This window comes from Mytilus galloprovincialis, chromosome 11 (assembly GCF_965363235.1).
Source record: "Mytilus galloprovincialis chromosome 11, xbMytGall1.hap1.1, whole genome shotgun sequence".
NCBI classification, from domain to species: Eukaryota; Metazoa; Mollusca; class Bivalvia; order Mytilida; family Mytilidae; genus Mytilus; species Mytilus galloprovincialis.
Genome location: NC_134848.1, coordinates 63,868,892 through 63,895,003, shown reverse-complemented (window position 1 = coordinate 63,895,003; position 26,112 = coordinate 63,868,892). Strand labels below are relative to the sequence as shown.

At 32.3% G+C, this 26,112-nt stretch overlaps 1 protein-coding gene across 4 annotated transcripts in view; it reads left to right on the top strand.

Moving 5' to 3' along the window:
- The window catches only part of LOC143052601 (uncharacterized), a 62,370-nt gene that overhangs the window by 13,736 nt on the left and 22,522 nt on the right, over positions 1-26,112 (top strand). For 2 of the 4 annotated variants that reach the window (XM_076225665.1, XM_076225666.1), the window contains 2 exons: positions 17,094-17,283; positions 21,236-21,341. In XM_076225665.1, coding sequence (XP_076081780.1) covers positions 17,094-17,283; positions 21,236-21,341 — 296 coding nt within the window. Of the gene's footprint in view, positions 1-113; positions 211-10,130; positions 10,882-17,093; positions 17,284-21,235; positions 21,342-26,112 lie in introns of those variants that run through there. The other 2 variants (XM_076225668.1, XM_076225667.1) reach the window with 2 other exon arrangements.

Here is a 26,112-nt window from a genome sequence, read left to right as displayed (position 1 = left end):
TAACATAACACCTGGGTTCCTAACCTCATTCTGAAGTATTTATTTTAATCTTAATATTTTGAATTATAATAAAAACACAATTTGTACAAGGACTCAGTAGAGTACATTTGAAAATGCTACGTTGGTTTAAATGGACTATAATTTAATGGATGATAAAAGTTATGTTAGTATTTCCACTTGAGGTGTATTTGACCAAATTATTACGGAAAGGTAAGTCAAAAATTAAATCGGATATTTGGGGAAGATTTAACACCAGGTGTCATGGATAATTATATTATCAGGTCAGTTTGTCTTAGTAGCTAGTAGGTACCAGTTCTTCTAAAAATGTACAATGACTTGTTTGTCAAGGACTACTTATTTCTTATGTTGAAATGTTGTGGAACTTGTACTGTTTGCCTCAGGCATATCTATACATATATAAACATTGAAATGTTTTAAATGTTTTAAATATACTTTGACCTATAATGGTTAACTTTTATAAATTATGACTTGGATTGAGTGTTGTCTCATATTGCCACTCATACCACATCTTCTTATATCTATCTATATCTAATAATGGTATTTTTGAGATTCTTATTTTCAGTCAATTTTAAGAGACAAATAACTTTTTCGCAACCAATATTTTCCTCTAGCATCATTTCGCAGTATGTAACAAATTTGACAGAAGTCAGAATTATACCTTCATTAGTTAACGCTGAGAAAGATTCTTACTTTTCCATTTATTTTCTACAAAAAATTTCTATGTCTTTCATACTCTAAACCACTCTCTAGTTCTGAACATGCATGAAATATTTGCCACTGGACATTTAGATATATCTGTTCTCCATTCTTCAGCTTCTGGCGCTGGATTTTCTCATGAGTTGACTATCCATTCAATGGTGGCCTTCTAATGTTTTCCGCACTTTGATCATGTTGTTATATAATTACATCTCTTTGACACATCTATTCACAATTTTATTTGCATGTTTTTGTTTTTATATTTGAAACTAGGTATATATTTTTTATTAGGTCCATTTATATTCAGCTTATATTGTCCTTGACACAGAAACCAACACTTGAGTCATTTATTTATTATTTACTCTTTAATAAACTGTGTGTGGGTAGACAGTTATTCACCCTAGAATTCTAGGATAACTTAATTTTCTATCGTCACAATAAGTATTGTATATGGTAATCTAACAGAACGAGTCCGTGAATCATCATCGTACAGAATCTGTAAATACTGATAATCAATTCTCAGTTGAAACTGACACAATATTTAAGGTCTTTCCCCTACATGGGAAAGACCTTATTGTTTTTCTAATGTTTTTTTTTTTTCTTTTTTTTCTTTTTTTTCTTCCAACATTTTTTTGACATGCCCGCCCCTTCTTTCTGTTAAAGTTACCAAGACCAAATATGGACCATTGATAGACCTCATCATGCAGTTTTACCAAATGACCCGGTTAAGGATTTCATCATCCTCTTTAGAAGTTATCTCCCTTTTATTGATTTTTTTCAACACGGCACCCCCTCGTTGTTTTTAAAGATATCATGACATTATTTGGACAATAGGTATATCTCATCATGATTTATTACCATATGAGGTTGAATAGGATTTCATTGACCCCTATGAGAGTTATATCCCCTTGAAACAATTTCTTTCCTTTGCATTTTTCTCAAAAAGTATAAGAGATAGAATTGATTTGAAAACGGTACCATGTACAGGAACAGATGGCAATGTTAATGAACATATACAATCATTTTGTTATTAACCCTTATAAGGAGTTATTCCCCTTGAAAAATTGTGTACAATTTAAGAAAAATTGTATTTCCAGAACCGGAAGTCGTAGAGACTTGGGACCTTCACCAATAATCTTTAATTCATGTGACCTTCAATATGCACCCAAGGTCAAAGGTCACAGAGTGCAAAAAAAAAATTACGCTGCAATTTCAAGATTACATATTAGGAAAACGATAAGACTTTGCTGCATACATACAGCGTATAATTTGTTCCTCTCGACGAGCTCTACATTTTATATAATAAGCCCAAAAATATCCGACCGTCTGTTCAAAAGTTACAACGGGATGATTCTTAAAAGTGTAGTATTTTGTGTATATCTTTTCAAAGGCAACAGATATCAATCTACTATAAACTGCAAAGATGATCAGTAATTCCAGACCTTCAATTTGAGGTCAATGTCAGGTCATGATGAAATTTCACCTTGACCTTAACATTATACTATGACCTTGACCTTGTGATATTTGAAAGGTCAAGTGGTCCTGAGTTGAATGGTGCTAGTCTCATGTCTCTACGACTTCCAGTTCTTAAGTATGGTATTGCATCATATATTTGATGATTAATTGTGACCTTGGTGAACTTTGAAATTGTCCCAATTCTTTTTCTATAATGTTGTCCTTCAACTGTAGATCATTTATCATTTAACAGATTTTAGATATCTATTGTCGTTGTAGAGATAATGCAGTTTGAAGTTTTACGGGCGGAAGCATGTATTTCTGAATCAACAAGAGCGTACCTCTTAAAATGTTTTAGAAATTGAAGAGGTTAACATAGTTATATGTTTGACCAAATACCAAAAACATTCCATGGAAAAAAACGCCAAAAATTCAATTTGAAATTTTCAAGTTTTGCATTGACTTTGCAAGTTTCATAACTTCTATTTATATAGATTAGTTGATATTGCATCATTTTTTGAACTTTATCAAATGGGTCATCTGATATATCAAATTGAAGGTCTTAATAAACTCTACTTAAAAATGAAAATTGTAAACCCCCTTTTCATCCCAGGAGGACGGGTGACCGTGGGGTCATTTAGTGCAAACATTCAAATTTCTCAGATGGTAAGGTTGTCGCATATCAAATGAAAGAACATAAAGCGTACATTTCAAATTTCAAATTGACGTCTCACAAAAATGGGTTGGATGGGGTCATTGAGTGCAAAAAGTAAATTTTCTTTTAAGATAGGGTTGTTGTATATTAAATGAAAGGTCATGATGTGTACATTGGAAATATCAAATCCCGACCTCCAAAAATTAGTTGGATAGGGTTATTAAGTGCAAAAATCAAACTTTCTAGAACATAGAGTTGTTGCATATCAAATGAAAGCTCATCTACTCTATGTTATTTATATCATAATTCCGATCTCAAAAATGTAGGCGGATGAGGTCATTAAGTGTTAAAAGCGGAAAGTTTCAGAAGGTATGCTTGTCGTATATCAAACGAAAGGTCGTACAAGGTACATTACGAAAACATCACTTTTACAGGAAAGACCTTTCAATTGTTTTACAAACAATTGAGATACTAGTTGTAATAAAAGTTAATAATGAAATTGATTAATAAATAGATTATTTTCAAAGGTAATTTAATGCTACCGGTAATGAAATTCCAGAACATGGTTTCGAGGAATTTGGTCAAAGGATATTTTTTACGTTTTTATGTCATTACAGTTAACGAGTAAGTGTCATTTTGTAAATTTTTCTTTTTTCCCAAGGAAATGGTAAAAAAAAATGTTTTTTCTTTCACGGGATTATGCTTGTTTGTCAAAAAAAAACAGTATATATATATATATATATATATTTCAATACAAAATTTAAATGAAAATTGATATGTGGCTGTGCTTGGTGTTTTTAAATTGATTATCTCATTAAATTATTTTTTATCAAAATACATGTATTTAGCATTTGAAAAACTATTGAAATTAATATGTTTGTGGACTCTGTTCAAATTATATCAATAAATATGGCATAAATGCCAAAATTGAATCAATGTGCACAAATTAATTTTAATTGTTCCACTGTTAATTGATTGGATAATTATTATTAATTGCATATTACAAAATGTAGTTGAATATTATCTAACAAATCTTAATTGTTTGTATGAATATCTACTATACAATAATTGATTATATGTCAGACAAGAATTGTAACAGCAGATAAAAATGTTTGTTAATTGATTCCCAAATTAGTATTACACTTTTATTATACATGTATAATCTATACCACTGAAGGGAGAGATAGATTTCATTGAGCTTCAACTCCTCTGAAACCATACAAAGTTGTACTTGCTAAATTTGTCTTTGAAACAATCTTTTCCCCCACAGAGTGACAATTTTTAAGAAAATATCCAAATTCGGAGACCTTTCATGAGCTGTGACTTATACTCTTTCGGGCATGCTCATTCGACGTACTGGAGGCAAGTTTTAAAAACTCGTTTAAATACTTGCCCTGTTGCACCGTCATTTAAAAAAATGAAATACTCACTGATAATGCCTTATAGGATAACTATATTTGGTATAATGGTTTCTTGCAACAACTACATTACTGTTCGGTAGGGATTCACCTGACCTTATCCTCATGATATAGGTTAAAGTTACTTGGTAAAGTCTTTCTAAGATACACTCATGCTATAAGCAGCTGGTCATTTATTTTTGACTGGCAGGTTTCATCTTCTTGACCTTCAATTTTAGGGTTCACTGGCCATGGACTATGGTTTGGTCAGTAGCCAGTTGCCAATATTTCAAGTATTCTTGGTACATATGGAATAATTGTAAGGTGGACACTGTACATGTGCAACTGGGAGATTAGGCAGTTCTAAAAAAGGGGGGTTCCCAACACAGATTAAAGGGGGAGGGGGTTCCAAGCAATATCCCCATTAAAATGCAGTGATCATCCAAAAAAAAAGAGGGGGTGGGGACCCCTCCCCTTCCCTGGATCTGTAACTGATATTGCACTTATATTTTAAAAGTAACAAATTCTGCATTGAAATCTTAGCTCCTTTTAATTATACCCCACCTACGTTAGTAGAGGGGCATTATGTTTTCTGGTCTGTGCGTCCGTTCGTTCTTCCGTCTGTGCGTCCGTTCGCTTCAGGTTAAAGTTTTTGGTCAAGGTAGTTTTTGATGAAGTTGAAGTCCAATCAACTTCAAACTTAGTACACATGTTCCCCATGATATGATCTTTCTAATTTTAATGCCAAATTATAGTTTTGACCCCAATTTCATGGTCCACTGAACATAGAAAATGATAATGCGAAATTCAGGTTTAAGTTTTTGGTCAAGGTAGTTTTTGATGAAGTTAAAGTTACATCAACTTGAAACTTAGTACACATGTTCCCTATGATATGATATTTCTAATTTTTATTCCAAATTAAAGTTTTTACCCAATGTCACGGTCCACTGAACATAGAAAATGATAGTGCGAGTTGGGCATCCGTGTACTATGGACACATTCTTGTTTGTTTTATGGATTTTAATTTTGTATGAAAGCTGAACTTCCTATCCTGTTGCATGATTCAACCTTGGTATAAACCAGCAACCTAAAGTTAGACATGCAATTGATTTTATACTGAAACTTTAACATGCTTTGACATGAACATGATGAAGAAGGGTTAAGAATTACTATATGATGCTGAAATGTTGAATTGATTGATGCTTCTAGCTCTGAGAAATAAACATTAAAGTCAGTGGGGATGTTCTCAAAGGATAGTTTAGAATTATTTAGTGTTACAAATTAATGGATTTTAGGAGTAGGGATGTTCTCAAAGGATATTTTAGAATTATTTAGTGTTATAAAATAATGGATTTTAAGGATAAATAATTAATGAAGAAACAAACATAAAAGTCAGGAGGGATGATCTCAAAGAATATTTTAACGTGATAAGGGTAATAAACTAATGGAATTTAGGGATTAAAAATTTGATGTCGATTGTGGCATGCATAAAAATATTGATGCTTCCTGAAGAGTAATAATGGCTGGCAGAGGAAATAAATCAATGTTTAGCCCTGAAATTTTATGATCAATCAGTTGCTGCCATTTTTGATTTCTTGTTTGAAAAAAAATATTTGTCACGCATCCCAGATACCACATCAAAGATCTAATTTAGAAATGAGAATGGAAATAGGGAATGTATTGAAGAGACAAGAACCCAAACAAAATGTTGGAAACAGCCCAAAGCCTGACCAATGGGTCTTCAAAACAATGAGAAAATCCTGCATCCAACCGTATTACATGTGAGATTTTTCAATCAAGTTAGGTGACATTTTATAACTATTTAAAATAAATGAAGGTTTACTACAAGTGCCACTCTAACTTGGTACTAAATAATTTGTCAAGAACAATACATGTATCCCTGATTGCATTGATATTAGAGTCCAAGAGAAACTCCATTATCCTTGGCATAAAACGACCATAGTTTGGGGTTAATTATCAGGCTGTAATTAACTGTTGATTGTTTCTTCTTAATCACCATAACTCATGGAATCTGACTGTCTCATTTCCTTCCATATGATTCTAACATTATTATATGACAAATATCTTGTGGTTGTTTATTGTGATATTAATCTGCTTCTTGCTTTCTTCTTGAGTGTCATTGAAGATTTCCCCTTGATGATTCCATTCAGTATTGATTGGGGTTCAATTAATGGTCACAATGTGGAAAGAAATAGGAACATAAATGATTTGCAACTCACCTCACCTATCCTCTTCATGCCGGTCGGCATTTAAGGCCCTGATACATTGTTTCCATCTCACACGGTCTTTAGCTACTGTTCTTGCTGAAGCCCAGCTGTTCAATCCAAGTGATGTTCGTTCTGTCTCTACAGTCCATCTCCAGGTAGTTTTGGGACGTCCAACTTTCCTTTTCCCCTCTGGTTTCCATGTCAGTGCAAAATGATTTGCAAAAGATTTTTAAATACACTTAGATCAAGATGTAAAACAAATCTGCATGTAGATATAAAAGAGAAGATCAGTTCTGATTACCAATGACACAAGAACCAAATGACACAGGTATTTAAAACAGCTATAAATCACCATACGGTATAGATGTTTTCTTAGTAAAGCATTTACATTAAGTGTCCTCTTTTATTTTGCTAATTTAGTCGACCAGCACTGACCATATCAGTGAACGTTCCAGAACTTTCTAGAAGGGGGGGGGGGGGGGACCTCTCCAATCCCAATAATGCTTCAGTGATTCCCTGTAGTATAATTAACTGATATATGAAAACGAATTCTAATTGTTTTAATGCCTTGATGAATAAACATATTTACACTTTTGGTATTTAGCTGTATTTTCCCTCCGAATGACCCTATATCTATTCCGAATCACCTTTTTGACGTCAAGTAACAATCACGTCAAATGTTTTGAATTATGATGTCAAAGTTTAAGGAAGCTGGCTTGTCATGTTTTGGATTTTTTGTCAGATTTTCGGAATCCTCTGGTTTTATCAATTTGAATGCCTTGAAAAAATTTGCCCGGTGACCCCCATTTTTCTTTTTGAAAATCTTTTACATGTATAATGATAAGCCATCTGTAAAAGTCTTATAAAATTTTAATTACTTTTTAACAGTTTTTGAGAACTTCCACTTGTCAATGATAAAGCTATGAAAAGTCAAGAGAGAATTTTTTCCCGCCAAAATTTCAATGGGTCATCTCTCGAAAACAAGCCCCGTGACCTATATATTTTTTTTGCTCTTTGGATTCCTTTATCACTTCCCTATCAATATAAACTAGTGCTTTGAAAAGTTAATTACTTTGAAACTGAGAAGCGAACTCCCTTAAGGGAACCTGTGTGATTTTACTTTATGGCTGACAAATTTACATACAAGTGTAAATACATCTATTCTTGCATCAAAACTACGAAGAATTGTTAACATCTGTAATGGCGACTGCAGCTACCAGCTGCAGTTTGTTTGTCTACAGATTATTCAAAATTACAAGTATTGACCGTTGCTGTGTCTATAGATTATTCAAAATTACAATTATTGACCGTTGCTGGGATAGACCTATTGAGATAACCTGTTGTTACTGAGAAATCAGGAAAAAAATCATTGCATTCTATCTGTTCAATTTTACTGATAAATAGTGATTGATAAATGGCACCAACCTTGAGTTGTCAGAATATTGAGATAAACAGATAGAAATATGAGTCTGAATATTGGTTGGTAATTGATCTGTTTGGATGGAGAAAGAAAATTGACCTTTAGATGTATTTTCATATCAGTTTGACAAAACTATCAAGACTTTCTTATCGGGGCCTTTTATAGCTGACTATGCGGTATGGGCTTTGCTCATTGTTAAAGGCCGTACTGTGACCTATAGTTGTTAATGTCTGTGTCAATTTGGTCTTTTGTGGATATAAGTTGTCTCATTGGCAATCATACCACATCTTCTTTTTTATATTTGATTACATTGTGGGGGAACTGATTGTTTTTCGCACAATACATTTTGTACCTAGATTTAGACATTGCTGTGTCTGTCTGCCAAATTTGGTTTCTTGGTACATTTTGCAAAATAGAGGGGCACAAATTAAAAAAAAAAATTAATAATAAAAAGGGGGGAGGAGGATTGTAGATGACTGCCCTAGTGTCAGTATAGACTTTAATAGTATGTAAGGTGTGGAGATATTTATAGTTTAGTATATAAAAAGTAGGTTGTAATGAGGACAGAGGTAATTAATTTTATCATTTGCTTAATTTATAAAGGAAATGTAAATGCTGTGACAATATTATTGATCAAATCTTTGTTAGCTGTAATTTTATAAGTTGACACAATATAATTCACGAAGAATGAACAGCTTCAAATGTATTTATTTCTTGAAATGAAAGCCTTTAGAACGGAGGATATGAAATTACAGCATGATCAAACAAAATCATGATAATCTATCAACGGAAGGGATTATTATAAAATCGATTGAAATAGTGAGTCCTAAGATTTAATTCAAGGTTCAGATTAAAAGAATTGTTGTTCTTGATGATAATGCAGAGCTCTTAAAATTTGCATAAAATGGATATTGCTTTTATTTTAAAGTAAAAAAGAACAAAATTAATCCGATATGAAAATAAGAAGTATATGTGGTATGATTGCTAATATAAAATGGATATTGCTTTTATTTAAGTTATAGAAATAGAAAAAATAATCCATTATGAAAATAAGAAGATGTGGTATGATTGCTGATGAGAAAACTCTACACCAGAGACCAAAGCACACTTATAGATAATATAGTATTGACTATCTGTAGATTAGCATACATGTGCATTATCAATACACATCAGTTATGCAAATTATAATAGTCACGTTTGTGTTGTAAATGACTGGTGGGTAAATGTGTGCTTGATCGGTATACTGTGATTTATATTTGATATTAAATTACAGGATATCAAGTTTTGAACAATACATGTGCATACCTTTCGGTTGACTTTATTTTTACCGAGATGTTCATCTGATGAAATTACAAAGGTTACGTTTTTATCATCCCTTTTTAAACTGCTGTAGGTTAAGTGTGCATATAAATTAAGAATAATTGGTCGTTAACATGAAAGAGATAGGACTAGTATGTTTCGCATAATTTTGAGGATTTAAATTGATTTTTGGAAGTCATTTAGTGAGTTTTATAACAAACGATAGATGTTATCGCTAGGAGACCTAGTATAATGTTAAAGATTAGCCATGTTTTTGTTGAATAGGGATGATACGGCTAGTGTACAATGTAAGGATTAGGTAAAGGAATTTTCGTCAAACATTAGTAAAATATCGGGGAAATATTTGTCATGATGGTATACAGCTTCAATAGATTTGACCTTTGGGATTTATTACCAATTACAGTTAAATTAAATTCTGTCTAGCCGTAGGCATTGCAATATAAATATTTCAATGAAAGAGAACTTTTTTGAAGATGTTCTGAAGTGGGATTTACACATTTACTGATTTTGAATGAAGATTTGGCGAACTTTTTGGAGATCAATGTTCAAGAGGGATTCACACATTTACTGATTTTGAATGAAAATTTGGCGAACTTTTTAAAGTTCTATGTTTAAGAGAGATTTGCGCATTTACTGATTTTGAATGAAGATTTGGCACATATTTCACTAGAAATCTTGTACTCTAAAGAGATGAATCACTTGTTTATTTACATTCAGATTCATTGATTTTTTTGTCTGATTGGAATACTGGGGAAATTGTGTATTGGTTTTAAAGATGAAAGGGCTTGTTAATTACATCATTGACTGTGTAAGTCTTTGACTCAGAAGCAGATATTGATTACCCACACCTTTGTTATTATAATGGAATAGTCTGAACTTTGATGTGGGATAAACCATATGTCTTTGAGTGGGTTTGTGTGTTTCATATGTCATATCTCACAAAATCTCACCAATTTAGATGCTCTGATCAAACATGCTTTTATTTTCACTATACTGGAATGATAAATGATGCAGTTATTATTGGAAAATGTTAGTGATTGTTTTAGGTGGCAGATGCATTAGTTCCAATAGTAAAACTTGAAGGAAATGGGATATAATTTTTTCACACAGTGAATTTTGTAAAAATTTTGTAGATGTCTAGTTTTGTTATTTACACAGGAAGTTGGGGAAAGAAAGCAAATGTGGATAATATTTCACTGATATTTCAAGATAAAATGGATGTTTATTGTTAAAAGAAATGATATGTGCCTTCTGTATTAACACAAGCTCAAAGATAACAGTGGATTTATTGCTTTTATAGTTCCAGTTAATTGTCATCTAGTATTTTATGGAAACACATGCTTATCTTAGATCTATGGTATTTTATTCTTAATTACAAGAAAAAAGGTGTATTGAGAACAAATTCAATTGAAAGTGTAAGAAAAATTAAAAAAAAATAAGTCACAATTTTTACTTGGATGTGTGAAAAAGAGAATTTTGAGAACAAATTCAATTGGAAGTGATAAAAAAAAATCAAAAATTTAAGGCTAAATTTTTACTTGGATGTGTGTATGTGCTATTTTCGATTTTGCAAAAGGAATTTACATGAAAGATATACTCCGCAGTAGATAATTGACATGTCCGATGATTTTTACTTATCATTAGATGAAATAACTGAGGAAGACATTATAATAGGAGATGATGATGAAGGTTAGTAGACAAAATAAACTGTGAAAGTTTATATCAAAAGTTGGAGGGGGGGGGAGAAATATTTTTCTTTGACGTAGGCTGGGGATCCAAACCTGTCATAAGATTGATGTAAGATAAACCAGTGATATTGTTTGCCTCAAATAACAGCCGAAATTCGGCCTTTTCCCCTAGAGAAAATTCCCAATTACTAAAAAAAAATGGCTTAAAATTCCTCCCAAAAGGGTCTACATTTTCCCCCAAACAGTGATGGCATTGGTAGTAATGTTTGTAAATATCGTATTCATGTTATTATTTTGATATTATAAAGCACTTTAGAGATCCGGTTTTCTGATCAGAATCATCATGGTGTTTGTATTACACAAGTGGTTTTCAATGCATTAAGTACCATCATTGCTTCTGTTTCTTTCCCCTCTCTGAAAAGTACCTTAAGGTTGAAAATGTCTGACAACCAAAATAAAAATGAAAAAACAGTGCAAAAAAGACAGCAAAGGTCAGAAAAAAATCGGAGATGTGTTTAGAATAATATTTCCCAATTTCAGTAAAAAATATGCATTTTTCCCAATAAAAAACGGTAGAGGTAATTTTGAAAAAAGACAACAATATCACTGTAAACATAAGCAAACAACAGTTTTAGCTAAAATTTAATGGTCCAACTTTAACCTTAGAAGCCTGTGATACTGGGCCCCTCAGGTATTGTCTTAGGCAGCAACCATTTGATTTTCTGGGGGAGCTATGGATTTTTTTGGAAAAAAAGTTTGTTTCCAGTTTTGGGAGAAAAAAATAATTTGTTTCTGATCCTGAGAAAAAAAAAATTGTTTGTTTCACCCTCAGCTGCCACTATATGTTATGCTAAAATTGAAAGAAAAAAATTGTTTTCGACTTCTCGCCCAAAAAATATATTGTTTTTCGCCACAGGCGAAAAAAAAAGTTTGTCCGGAAAAAAAATCCATAGCCCCCCCCCCCCCCAGAAAATCAAATGGTTGCTGCCTTACCCCTGAAATTATACATATTTGTCTGTGAAATTTGTGTTCTTGAAATTGTGATGTCTGAATGTCCTGACTACTTAAATTTTGCAAAGGACACAATTTTGGTACATGTATTTTGCAATTGAAATAATATTGAGGAGCAGCAGATTTTCTTCAATGACCATCAGGGAATTATTTTTTCTCGAGAACCAATCCTATTTTGGTATAAAGATATTTTTGTCTGAACAAACAGGTGTTAGATTAACATAGGTTAAACTTCTAGAAATAAAAGCAGTTTCCACAGGTTCTGTTTTAGGCCAAATAAAAAAGTATGTGTGGTTCCAGTTACATCTGAAAAAAAGTTAGGGTAGGTAGGTAGGGATTTTTTTTTATTTTAAGTTTTTTTTTTACATTGAGTCTATGAGAGCCACATTCTGACTTTAACAGTGCTTAATGAAAAATGACAATAAAATCTTTAGGGTAGGCTATTTTTAAGCCGAAAAAATAGGGACGGTAGGGTTACTGGAACCACACATATATTTTTATTTGGCCTTAAATGTTGTTGTAGACTCATTCACTGTATTGGCCTGAAGTTTTACTTATTTACTCATGCATGAAATGCCCCTTGTTGACATTAGATCATTGAAAAATTAATGTGGTCTCCTTAACAATATATTATTCTAATAATGTATTAATAAAGTCAGTTTGATGACAAATTTGAGCATTGAATGTAAAAAAATTTAGAACTGAAGAAAAAAATATTATCATTATTGATTGATGAGAAATGCCATTCTAGAATAAATTATGATGGCTTGATTTGTAAAATGAAAAAAAAAAAAAAGTGTGATTTTAGTTTTTATTCATCCAATTGTTTTATCTTTTTATATTCGAAATTTAAGTGTAGATTATGTTTTCTTTGCTTATTCCAAAGTTCAAAAATAAATCTAGCCTTTTATTTTGTGTGTTTATATATATCTATTGGTATTAAAACAATTTTCATCACTAAATTTCATTTATACGGTACATCCAACATCCCTGCTGTGATATACATTACATTAAGTATTATAAACAAGTGACCTGTTAAACTTGGCTTTAAGATTCATTTCTATAATATATCTGATGATATTTTATTGCTAGAGTGTTCTTTTACTATTGTGAAATATTTATAGTATTGGGCCAAACAAAGTAAGCATTTTGTTGTGTTTCCCTCCTTAAGAAAAATAGGGTAGAAAGATATGGAGTATTTTTTATTTTGCTATTTTATTCATCTTCAGTGTATAAGGAGTCAAGCCCAGTAAGTTTTGTCAAGTTTCACTATCATAAGTGCCAATGCAATCTTAAGGGTACTGTTAACCTACTTATTTTGCGATTGATTTATTTTCGCAAGTAGAAAAATAACGCGAATATTAATTGTCGCGAATATGTAAAACTTGGATCTTTCCTTATAACACTTTATCAAGTAAATAAGAAAATCGCGAAAAATAAATCGCCACGAAGTGATCAAGAAAGGGTAAAACGCGAAATAAAGTATCCGCGAAAATAAGTTGGTTTACAGTATGCATTTTAAGCAGACAAAAAAAGAGTATGTTTGGAATTCTAAACATGGGTATTCAATATTTACTTATTATACCATTACACTCTTCTAGTTCACTATGACCTTTTTTTTATGCCCCACCTATGATATTAGAGTTATTCCCCACCTACAATAGTAGAGGGGCATTATGTTTTCTGGTCTGTGCGTAGGTTCATACATCTGTTCAATCGTCCATCCGTTTGTTCGTCTGTCCGTCCATCTGTCCCACTTCAGGTTTAAGTTTTTGGTTAAGGTAGTTTTTGATGAAGTTGAAGTCCAATCAATTTCAAACTTAGTACACATGTTCCCTTTGATATGATCTTTCTAACGTAAATGCCAAATTACATTTTGAAACCAACTTCATGGTCCACTGAACATTGAAGATGATAGTGCAAATCAAGGTAGTTTTTGAAAAAGTTGAAGTCCAATCAACTTGAAACTTATTACACATGTTCCCTTTGGTCCCTATGATGTGATCTTTCTAATTTAAATGCCAAAAAATCAGATTTTAACCCCAATTTTAGGTCCACTGAACATAGAAACTGGTACTGGTCGGTAGTGCGAGTGGGCCATCCGTGTACTGTTGACACATTCTTGTTTCCTCATTGCTTCTTTAATTGAGATGTTCCTTTTTGTCATCATTTCTGTTAGTCAGTGAATTACAAAAGGCAGGTTTCCAATGTTATGATTAATTGTAAACTTGTAAACTTGTTAAAAGAGGGACCTAAGTGAGAAAAAAAGGGGGGGGGGGGGGGGGGGGGCTGGGGCTGAGTCAGTTAATTGAATGTTCAGTCACTTTCTATTTAACCATTATAACAACAGATGTTATTCTGTCTGTAACTCCATTATGTGCCAAGAATCCTGGCGGTGTAGAAAGTTCTTCACATATCAGAATCAGTGGGCTCCTGTTTATATTGTATTAACAATCATCCATTATAGATTACACAACATTTCAGGTAGCCCTGTGAACAGTAGGCTTCTATCATAGTTCATTAAATCTGATTACATAACAAGTTCATCAGGTATACCTAATACATTAGTGATATGAAAGAATATAAACACACAAGCTCGATTTAATTGACAAGCATGTGTTGATTTCTACATTGTTTATTATAGATATTTATAGATTTTGATGATGATGATGATGGATTTGGGATTTAAGTCCAGGGGCAAATATCACATGCATATCTGGATGAGAATATGTTCATGGGATATTATGCAGACAACCAGACTTTCCTAATACTCTTAAATAGTGTAGTTGATGTTCCAATTTTTTAGTCTTTTTTTTATGACCAAACAGGCAATCAAACCCATCCCTCTTGTACAAATTTATGAAGGGCAGATGGGTTGATATTTAAAGAGAACCCCATTCAAGGATTAACAAGAATGAAAAGAAGGACCCCAAAATTGACAATCTAACAAAAGAGTTAACTCAAAACTCCTGCTGAATCTCAGTGCTGACTATTGACCTTGTTGTTCTTGTCTACATGTTTGTCTGCATGTCTAGCACATAAAAGATAATAATTAAACATTCTCGTAGGTTATAGTAGCTTTCTAGGGCATACATGTAAATATATGCATGCACAGGGATGAAAATGTGCAGTCATTCAAAAACCAATGGCCTCTGAAATTAGGAACTAGCTAGACTACCACAAATAACTCCTTATAACCACCCCTGATGCATGGTGCAACAACCGACTTAACTAAATAAATGTACCATCAAGAAAGCATAAAACATTTAACATGAATGCAAGGAAGCAGTAAAAATTAAACAGAATTCAATCAAATGTCCTAAACATGCTTTTAGAAATCTTTTATTTATTAGCGGAAGCAATTAACCAACATAATGTAACATTTGAGGTGAAACCGACACAAAATCGATAAGTTTTATGTGGCCATTGATAAAGAAAGTTGTTACATAACAATATTATCAGTGGAATACAGCAGATGAAATATCGGAGGTTAATAAAAGGAGAGAGATATTGATATAGATGGCTAGATTGGGAAAAATTGTTTTTAGACATTCAAGATAAGACATTTTATGTCTTGCCAATTGTATGCTGATATCAGCAGTATTTGTTTTGACATAAAATAAGAAAGGCTGCTCAGAATTTTTTTGTATGGTGGAAATTTTGTATAACTGTAATATATAGTTCTAATGATCATCTTGATCTTTTTATGTTTCACAAACATTTTTGACAAATGGGGGAAATTATTAAGGTTTGAATCTTTCTGTATGTAAACATTGGAAACATTTCAGACTTATTGATGTTTGTTGGGTGTTTTTAAAAAGTTAGACTATAGCTCTTAAGTCTATGGTCAGCAAATAATAAATATTTCATAAGGACCCAAGAGCTACAGTTCCACAGCTAGGTAGACACTGTCTCATAGTTATAGATTATCGTTGACCATCTCAATGAGATTGATTTTCTCGCTTGAGCTGGTACAGCGAAAGTGAAAAAAGTAATTGAGTTGAGATGACCAATGATAATCTGTTTATCTCTATTTTACCTATGACGACGTTGTCAATTTCATGTCAATTTCGTTAGCAACGCCACGTGTCCTTAGTTGATAGCGATAATTTTTCCATCTCAAGCGAGTAGCATGATATGAAAATTATCACAAAAAAAGATCAAAAGAAAAATGCACAAAATAGCGATAATACCTATTATCAAAATACATTGTATCTAGGTATTGTTTTATTTAATTTCTCTAGCCAGTGCTTCTCAAACAATCTATAAGTAATTACAATTATATGCTGAAAGCTCATATAACATTCAATGGTCTAGGCTTACTCTAGGACTCTATTATCAGTAGATACTATTGTCAGTTTCAATTTACCTATAGATCACAATGCAATCAGTCTGTACCTATAGATTGTAATTCAATCAGTCTAGGAAATCCTCAATAACCAGAATGTCCCAGAAGATACCAGTTATAAGCTTATATCTGTTGTTGTAATAAATCCTATTATTGATAAGGGGCTACCGAAGGAAAATATTTTGTTCAACATCAATATTTTTACCCAGAATGGTTTCTTTTTAATAGTTTATTGATAAAATGGGTTTCAAACCGTTACAAATTTCAAAATTTTTCAGTGAAATAAAAATGAATGTTTTTTAAGAATTTTGTTTGTTTGTTTGATGACCCCCTGTCAATCTACGAAATTGGTTAGTAATGTCCAGACAAAATCAATGATGATTGTATCACAGGACAAAATACACTAATAATTTCCCAACATCAACAAGTTAAGTGCCAATATACATACAGCATAGAAGCCTTACATCAGGTCTGTTTATTTCTATTTGTTTGATTTCTATTAAGGAAAATGGTTCCAGGGAGATGTTCGTTCAATTTGGCCGTCTGGATTTTCTCTTTACCATATATATATTATATATATTTGAAAATGTAATCCAACCATATATATATATATATATATGAAAATGTAATCCAAATTGGCTATGTGTTTTTTGTTTTTCTTTCATTAGTCAATATTCAAGATGGATCCAATATGTTCATTAATCTCATAATGTAAAATAAAAACTCAACAATGTTTGAAGGTAGTCTCAACAACAGCTCTGCTGTTTTCTACAGAGTGAAAATGTCCAAATGTTCTTCATCCTTTTTTTCAAAATAAAAATTTTAAGTTAAAAATTCAAATTGTTTCTTTTCAGAGGATGATGTTTCACCCAATGGCAATCTTACATTTTCTGCCTTCAAGCAACAACAGTCAAAGATGGCAGAAAAAACAGAGCAACAAACACCTAATGAGGATCCGAGACAAAACCAGACCAAACAAACTGTAAAAGGAATGTCCACCAATGATATATTAATGCTAGCCTTGCAGGAATTACACAATGAAAGGTAATGGTTGTCTAATGATATCTTAGTGTTAGTGTTTCAGGAATTACATAATAAAAGGTCAAGGTCATCACATATGGTCAGGGGTTTCATTATCTTTCATGTTGACTGGTACTTTCCCCGTTTCTAGGTGGTACTTTTCAATTTATTCCATGAATATCTTATATAAAAATTCCTACATTTAGGCGGTACTTGTCAATAGCATGAAGGGTAAAAGTACCAGGTACCGCCTCCTAATGAATGGCCTGTATGGTGATACATGGTGATAGGTCATTAAAAGGAATGTTCAGGAGATTTTGACAGAAAGTTTAAACATTTCTCCTTACAGCCTTAACGCATTGTTGTACCCTGATACAGCCTTCATGATAAACTTTGAGTGCACAAGCCCGAGGCTCAATTTTTTGGCTTTGTAGAGAAGAATTTTACAAGCCTGAAAGCAAGTTTACAAGCCAAGTTTGTAGGCATTAAGCCTTAAGGCTGCTGGTGCTGGTGCTTTATTTTCTCCCATAGTGCTATATTTGATGATTTTAAAAAAGAATGTATTGGGCCGTTGGGCTACATTTTTCGGAAACCAGTGCTATGAAATCCTGGGGAGAACCCAGGAGTATCATAATCAACTGGATGTTTTTACTCTATGCTCAATATAATATAGATATACAAACAGATGTTTTCTATACAAATGTGTTTTTATAGTGTTTTCATTACAACAGATGCATGTCTTACACTGGCAGGTGGCCAATTTTCTCTTGGCAGACATGCATATATTAATGTGACATCCATATTTTATACAATTTGTTATAACTGCCATAGGGCCTTTCTCAGAGTATTTTTCTACACTTTAGGAAAATATTGTTTTCTAAATATACATGCATAGGAAGTGCATTTCTTGTTTTCAAAATTATAGAGTGTGCATGCCAGCCAACCCTGGGTTAGGGTCTTTGTAAGTTTGAAGATCTGTTTAATGAAAAATGGAAAGAACAATTTAGATTGTATAAAGGACTAGTTCTTTTTACTATTTTCCTGATCAGTGAGTGTCTCTATAAGGCATTGTAAAATTGTATAAAAGGAAGAAAATACTTACTCACTGTGTTGAAAACCTTTGGCTGTTTTCTGCTCTTTTGTCTGGTTGTCACTTTGACACATCCCCCATTTTAGTGTTTGTACTGACTCAGTGTGCAGGACTCTCATGGGTAGTCAAGGTTGTCAAAACCCCCTAGCTGTAGTAGCAGTTTTTGCAGTTCACTGCATACCCAGGATTTTCTTTCATCCTGTTGGATTAGAACTCAAATTAGGTACTACCAAACACCTAAGCTTTATACTGTACATATATTGTATCTAATCAAAGCCAACAATATTAAAGATTAAAATGCAACCCTTGTTTTGGGGAAAGAGGGGAAGGGTAAATCTTTTAGAAAAAAAATCAACAGCTAAAAGTTTAAAAAGAATTAACAAAAACATGACAAATCATGGTTAATGCAGAACCCTTAAAAAGTAACTATGTGTATACTAAAAGTGCTATGAATCCACTTCTTTTCACATAAAAGTAAAGCAAACTGCATTTGGCCTTACTCATCTAGTCGGATGTTTACTATTGAGAAATACAAATCATCTATTAGTTAGATAATAGTTTTGGAAAGTTCCCCAGAAACTTGTCAGGCAGATGGAAAAAGTAAAATATCAATTGTTTTAACATAAAACACAGGTGCAAAACTTGTTTTTCTACCTCAAAATAGAATCTCTTAAACTTTACCATTATAACTTAATTGATATTGAACAGATCAGAAAGCAATTACTTTCCTTGTTTACATGGAAGTAAATAGTCTTTTGAAAATTAGTTTGGAACTATTTACCTTTAATACAGGTAAGAACCAGATGCTAAGATACTTAGGAACACAGGTGATTAATTGTAAGAACTAAATTTAGTTTGGCATATAACTTTTTTTTTTATGGCAGATGTAAGATTTGAAAATACAAAAATGTTTAAACTTGAATCAACATGTGAATAACATATGTAGTAAAGTATACTTTATAAAATTGAAGGACGCCTCTGGGTGCGGGAATTTCTTGCTACATTGAAGACCTGTTGGTGGCCTTCTGCTATGGTTGGGGGTGGGGGCTTGTCGTCTCTTTGACACATTCCCAATTTCCATTCTCAATTTTATTATGTTTACACTCAAGACATGTGAGTTACATATGTAACAAAGTAAACTTACTATAAAGATTCACAATTTTGTATTGTGTGGTATGTATACCAATGAAACAGCTATCCACTTGGTAGAGTACTCATGAGGTAAATCTATGTACATAAAGGCAACAGTAGTTTACCAATGTTCAAATCTAGTAAATTGACCATAGGTCACTCTACAGCCTTCATCAATGAGCATGACGCATACTGTACAACTTAAGGATATTAATTTCATGACAATAGGCTATTGTTTAATTGCTGATAATTCAGCCCTCTTATAATGCACAAACTACAGAACAAAAATTACGTATTCATCAATGAAGTTGCAGTCTCAAACATAACTCAACATGTTTTTATTGGCCATCAAACCAATTTTAAAGATGAAGACCTGACAGTGTACCCCATTTTATGATGTAGTTTCAAACAAAAATAATGCTAACAAAGAAAAGGGATATGATTGTATTTTTTTTCTAAAATAAAAACACTCAGAATTCAAACTTAACAGTAAGGACATATATATCAGTATAGCACACAATGAATTTTAATCACAAGATTGTTGTAAAAAGATTACTAGAACTGTCAAACATAGATACAAACAGAAATTCAATATTCTATAAACTACTTAATATAACTCAATAGAACAGAACAGTTTAACAGACAATCCACTAGACCAATATATGTCTTTATATAGAAACTACTGCATATAAATCATCTATCAAAGTAATTCCTTCCAGACTCGTTTATTCTCATTGTAATGCTAGTTATTCAAGTTCTATTGAATGTAAAACTTGAATAAGTTTAGAAATGATCTTCTTTGAAATATTAAAAGGTTAAAAGAGGAAAAATATTTTATGCCTTGTCTACTTTTGGAAATATTGGGGCATTGTGTTTTCTGGTCTCCCCGTCTGTGTGTCAGTCCACCATTTTCTTTTCCTATCTGACTTGTTTTGTTACTCTGTCTGGTGTCAGGTTAAGAGTGCATTTGTTTCTAACCCAAATTTTGTCATCGATGACTATCGTTTAGTAAACGTTAAGCTGCTAGAAACAAATACATCGTTTAATAAACTTTATCGACCTCACGTTGTCAGACAATAATAGATTAGTAATTATTTAAACAACAGAAACAAATTTATTTTTTACACGTCTCAACGATAAACGATCAATGACTACGCGACTATTTTGTGCGTACATCGTTTATGTGAACGATGTCAACGTTGACCAAAAAATGTAAGAAACAAATGGATTAAACGACTACACGCGTAGTCGTTTACATCGTTTAGGTTAGAAACAAATGCGCTCTAAAATCTTTGGTTATGGTATTTGATTGAATACTTAAAGCAAAGAATTACCAGAAGCTGTTTTTCATTCAGGTTCAGGAAGAAACTACAGAGACAATCTTTTCAAAGTTGATGGTAAAAAGAGGCCAATTTTTTAGCTCATTGAATTTGATAATCGACTAGAGGTTTAACTGAGTTCATGTTGCTCACCACAATCAATCTGCATCTTAAACAATGGTATGCTTAGCATAATCACATCTGATTTTTTTTACTGTTCTTGAGTTATGTCCCTTTATAACATAGATCTCAAGTCTTCATTTTATTTTTTGACTAGGTGGGGTCTGCAAATAGTAAAAAAATAATATTGGGACCTAATTGCTACAGTTTCCCTGCAGCGTTATATACGAGTGGTGCATCATCTGTGTCGTGTCCCATGGACACATTCCCCATTTATTGGTTTATATATTATATGAAAATATTGTATCTATTTCAGAGCCAGTTTATTGAGAGATTTAGATGAAGAAGATCGGCACAGAAAATGGTATTTTGAACAACTAGAAAACATTCGACGTAAAGTGGACTCCCTACCTTCTGATTTGGTAATGCTACATTAAATACTTTTTTTATTGGGCCAAGAATAAATTTAGACTGTTTGATTTTGCCCACCTACCAATTTAAAAAGCAGACTTACCAAAAATTTGCTAAAATTTTGAATATAATGTTTTCTCTCTAATGTTGTTTTCTTGTCCAAAACATGAAACTTATGGTCTTGGCCAAAATAGAAATAAAAGTCCAACCTACCTACTTAACCCTACAATACATGTACTTAGACAACATCAAACACAGATTTGTGTAAGGGTGGCCTTAGTTATTGTTAAATATTAGAGAATCACTCTCTGCTTGAGGATTATTCTTAAATGACAAGAGTTCTTTGTTTTATCCTTTTCATAGTTTGTTGGTCAACTATAATTTCCTGGTTAGATCTGTCCCACTATTTTACAAGCATTAGGGAACCTACATTTGTTGGTCAGAATTTTCTGAGGTGATAAGTTCATCTGACCTTGACCCTTGTTTTCATGGTCCTTGATCAATTTAAATTTTACATAGTCTAGGCTATTTTTCTGATATTTAAAGCAAAAGGTCAACTGAATTTGTTGTATTAAATTGTTGTAAGGTCAAGGTGAACATATCCATGATATCTGTATGGCAGGGTCCATCTGAACTTTGACCTCTTGGTTTGTTAGTCAACAAAGTTTTCAGGGTTAGTTTTGCTTCTTGGATACTATAAATTATAGGTTAAATAAAATAATTGTGAGATGTACATGTCAGTCTGGCAGAGATCATCTAACCTTGACTTCATTAACATGGATCATTGATAATGATAAGTTAAAAGTAATGCTTACAGTAAAACATAAAATGCTTCCAACCTTAAGTCAATCTAGTTTTGACAGTAATTGTAAAGCAGGTGAGGCATTTCAGTGATTGATAGAGTTTATAATTGAATAAAGAGTTTATGTCCAAAATAGTTAAACAAGAAGGTTTTACCAGCTTCTAGGATAGCAAAAATATTTTTTACTCATATATATTTTCAGTATAGTTAGTCATTTCTAATCAGTCTTGCACAATTTCAAATATACAATTTATGTTCAACTTAATTAATGATTCATAGCTAAAAGGTAAAAAGTCTGGTTATGCAACGGAGAAAAAAACTTGTTGATGATGTAATAAACAGGAATGTGTAGAATATCATAGAACATATCACCAGCTTCAATGGAGAAAATCATTTAGTTTTTTATTCCATTGATTGTATAAAATTTCCAGCAGTGAAAACAGTTGGATTTTGATTTCTAGAATTCAGATAAATACAACTTTCTTCTATAATGGAAATTGATTGTAGAATTACAGTGGATTTTTAAAATACAACAAATTTTTATAACACACATTCTTCTTCTTCCAAGTAAGGAACAGAATTCATATTGAATGAGTATGGTCCCGCGAAAACTTAGCGCAGTGCCGGGCAAGGCAGCAAGTCATTTCAAAGTTATTTACATTTAAAACGTTCGCCAATTTACAAATAAAATTATATACACTCTATGCTGTTCACTTCCTTCAAGAGCCTGCTTTCAGAGCAGCTCTGAATCCCTCTATCGAGTCAGCCGATGTTGTTTTAGCTGGAAGTTGATTCCAATTCCTGATGGTCTTTGGGAAGAATGACTATCCGTAGGTGTCAGTTTTTGTTCTTTCCTGGTAAAATTATAATTAATAATTTGGTTGTGAAAGAAGATTTAAGTGTTCCAGTAATTAGTGTTAAGATTTTAATTAACGAAAAATATAAAATCAAAATTAAATTGCTGAATTGTTTTAATAGTAGCTCCAATATAAGCTTATGATAGAAATGTTCTGGACTTTCAATAAAATTGACAATGGAAATGGGGAGTGTGTCAAAGAGACAACACCCCTACCAAATAGAAGACAACAGCCAACGGCCACCATGAATGGGTCTTCAGATCTTTTACCCAAAATAACTTGATTTATATCTATTTTCTCTGTAATTTGATGTCATGAAATATACTATTGTTGGTAAATCATTGTCTCTTTAAAAACAACAATAGCAAAAGTTGACCTCAAACTTCCTGTACATTTTGTACATTTGAATAATTGAGTATCTCTGAGACGTTTGCTCTTTGATATAAACCTGCATGCTGAATTTAACTATTAAATGTCAGTCACAAATCAATATTAATTCTGCCAGTGTCATTAGGTTTACTTTTTTTTTTTATCCAAATAAGAAAATTTATCTCTCAGGCTCTTATTTAAATCTCTGGAGAAAAAGAATTAAAAATAATATTTGATTGAAAAATTATTTTTTTTCCCTCATTGCTACATAATTGCAAGATTACAACATTAAATTTAATTTTAAAACCAGAAGTTTTATGTACTTGAAGGAAATTGCTTTTTTGCACGACTACAGCTATGTAAATTTGCTTTATTGATTAGAAAATAATGTTTAATTGTATTGTAAATCATCAATAATATTATATAACAATCTGGGGATTGTTAAAAATGAAGTATATTTAATTTAACTGTAGGATAGAAAGTGTTGTGTGGCATTTTACTGAGTAATGCATGATAAGGAATTGCAATTAAGAAAAATTAAAAAGTGGAAATGTTTCTTGTAATAAATAATTAAAGAATTGTTAAAAGAGGGAAAAGGGGTTTCGGGAAGTCTTAGAAAAGAGATATATTGAAATAAATGACACTTAATTCCTACACAAGCTTGACAAAATCTAAAGCAAAATCAAAAGTTCAGTGCTTGTATTGGCGTATCCTTCCATGACACAAAAAGCACATGTTGCCTTTAGAGCTGTTCTTCATCTCAAAGTCACAGGCAAACTCCAGGCAAAATCGCACAACTCACTACAAATTTAAGAAGTACTTTAGCATTGGTTTCATCAGAATTCTTAGCCCTTCATCTGTTTGATAACATAGCTGAAGGGTGATATCAGGAAACAGATGAGGGGTAACATTGACAGACTATAAAAGGCAAAGATATAGTAACACATCTTGTTGTTTTTGCTGCTGATTATATAGTGGAGAATAGGTGTATCTGAGTTTGTCATTATATTATGTAAGATCCGCCAATCTTTTATGTTTTACTATAAGAGATAAGGATTATATAGAATTCAGGAGGCCATTATGTCAACACTTTACCCTTCAAAACGATTCTTATCATATTATTCTTGCTGTTATTTGAATGAAGGTTCTGCCATCTGTGTTAAACCCAAAAATATATTACTGTGTTTCCTCTTACATCCTGAAAAAAAGTAGGTAAATAGATGGGCAATATTTTATTTTACAAACATTTTTCAGCTGGTTTCTACTATGGAATCAGTCTGACTTTAACAGTGCTTGTGTTAAAACTGGCTTTAACAGTATAGAGAAGGTACTAAAAATTATGGTAGCTAGGGTTAGTAGAAACACATTTTTGGCCTTGAATTTTTTTTATAACTTTTGTATTTCTCATTACTTTTGTCTTTCTCTGTTCAATTAACGAGTTTTGATTCCCCCTATGGCTTCTTCCATCTCAGTTTTATATAAAATCTTTGAACTTTGAAGTCTTTGATCACATCCTGAAACCTCTAAGGATTAAGATGAAATACCTTGAATGATAAAGGTTTATTTAATGGCTTCTAGAAAAAAACATTTTTTAGTGAAACAGACTTCTGAATCAACATCTGATATTTTGTTTCTTTGAACATCAATATTTGTGAATGAATTAGTTATGACTTTTAAGTCTCCCTCTTGTTTTGATAAAAAGCTAAATGAAATTCTTTTATTTTATGTTTCTGTATGTTATTGTTTTTCATAATAATTGATGTAAACTTATCCATGGGTCAAGGTTTTCTGAAAAATATTCTTTTAATGAACAAAAAGTTTATTCACAAAAATACTAAACTCAGAGGAAAATAGTTCCTTACAAACATACAAATACATAAACAAAGAGGAACGAAAGATACCAGAGGGAGAGTCAAACTCATAGATAGAAAATAAATAATGCCATGGCTAAAAATAAAAAGACAAACAGACAAATAGTATAGAAGACACAATATAGAAAACTAAAGACTAAGCAACATGAACCCCACCAAAATTTGGGGGTGATCTCAGGTGCTCCAGAAGGGTAAGCAGATCCTGCTCCACATGTGGCACTCGTTGTGTTGCTCATGTTATAACAAATCCAGTAAATATTCTAATTCGGTAGGTCACATTCGTGAAAAGGGAAGAGTATTGTAATTACGACGTAAGGAATATATCCGATATCATCTGTGAAATGGTTATTCCATAAGGTCAACCAACTTGTGATGGTGTCCGTATAATTTACGAAGGGATGATTTCAACTCATCATTTGGTTCTCTTGGTTTAATAGCTTCCTTGTGAGTAGCAATCCTCTATCAAGGAAATCATGATAGGAAATACAAGCCCGGGCATATTGTATCAATTGGGAGATATTTACTCCTGTATGCAGGTGCTGCTGGAATGTTGCTACATAGAAATAGAAAGTTCACAATTGGGAAGCTGAAATCATCTCTTTTGTCGTACAGTTTTGTTTTCAACCAACCCTAATTGTCAAGGGTACCAATTATACTGCAGCAGATTTGCAGTTTTCATCTCTTCAGGGATGATTGTTAAAGATGAAGTTATGGAGAATGAACATGTATAAAACTACCAGATTAATTATTACAATTTCAGAAAAAAGCTGCATAAGATCAGAATGTGAGTTCTTATTATTGCAAAACTTACCCAATCACATTTTTCACATTGATAAAAACCTCACAATAGTTTCTGAATTAACAGCCTCAACTTTATAACAAA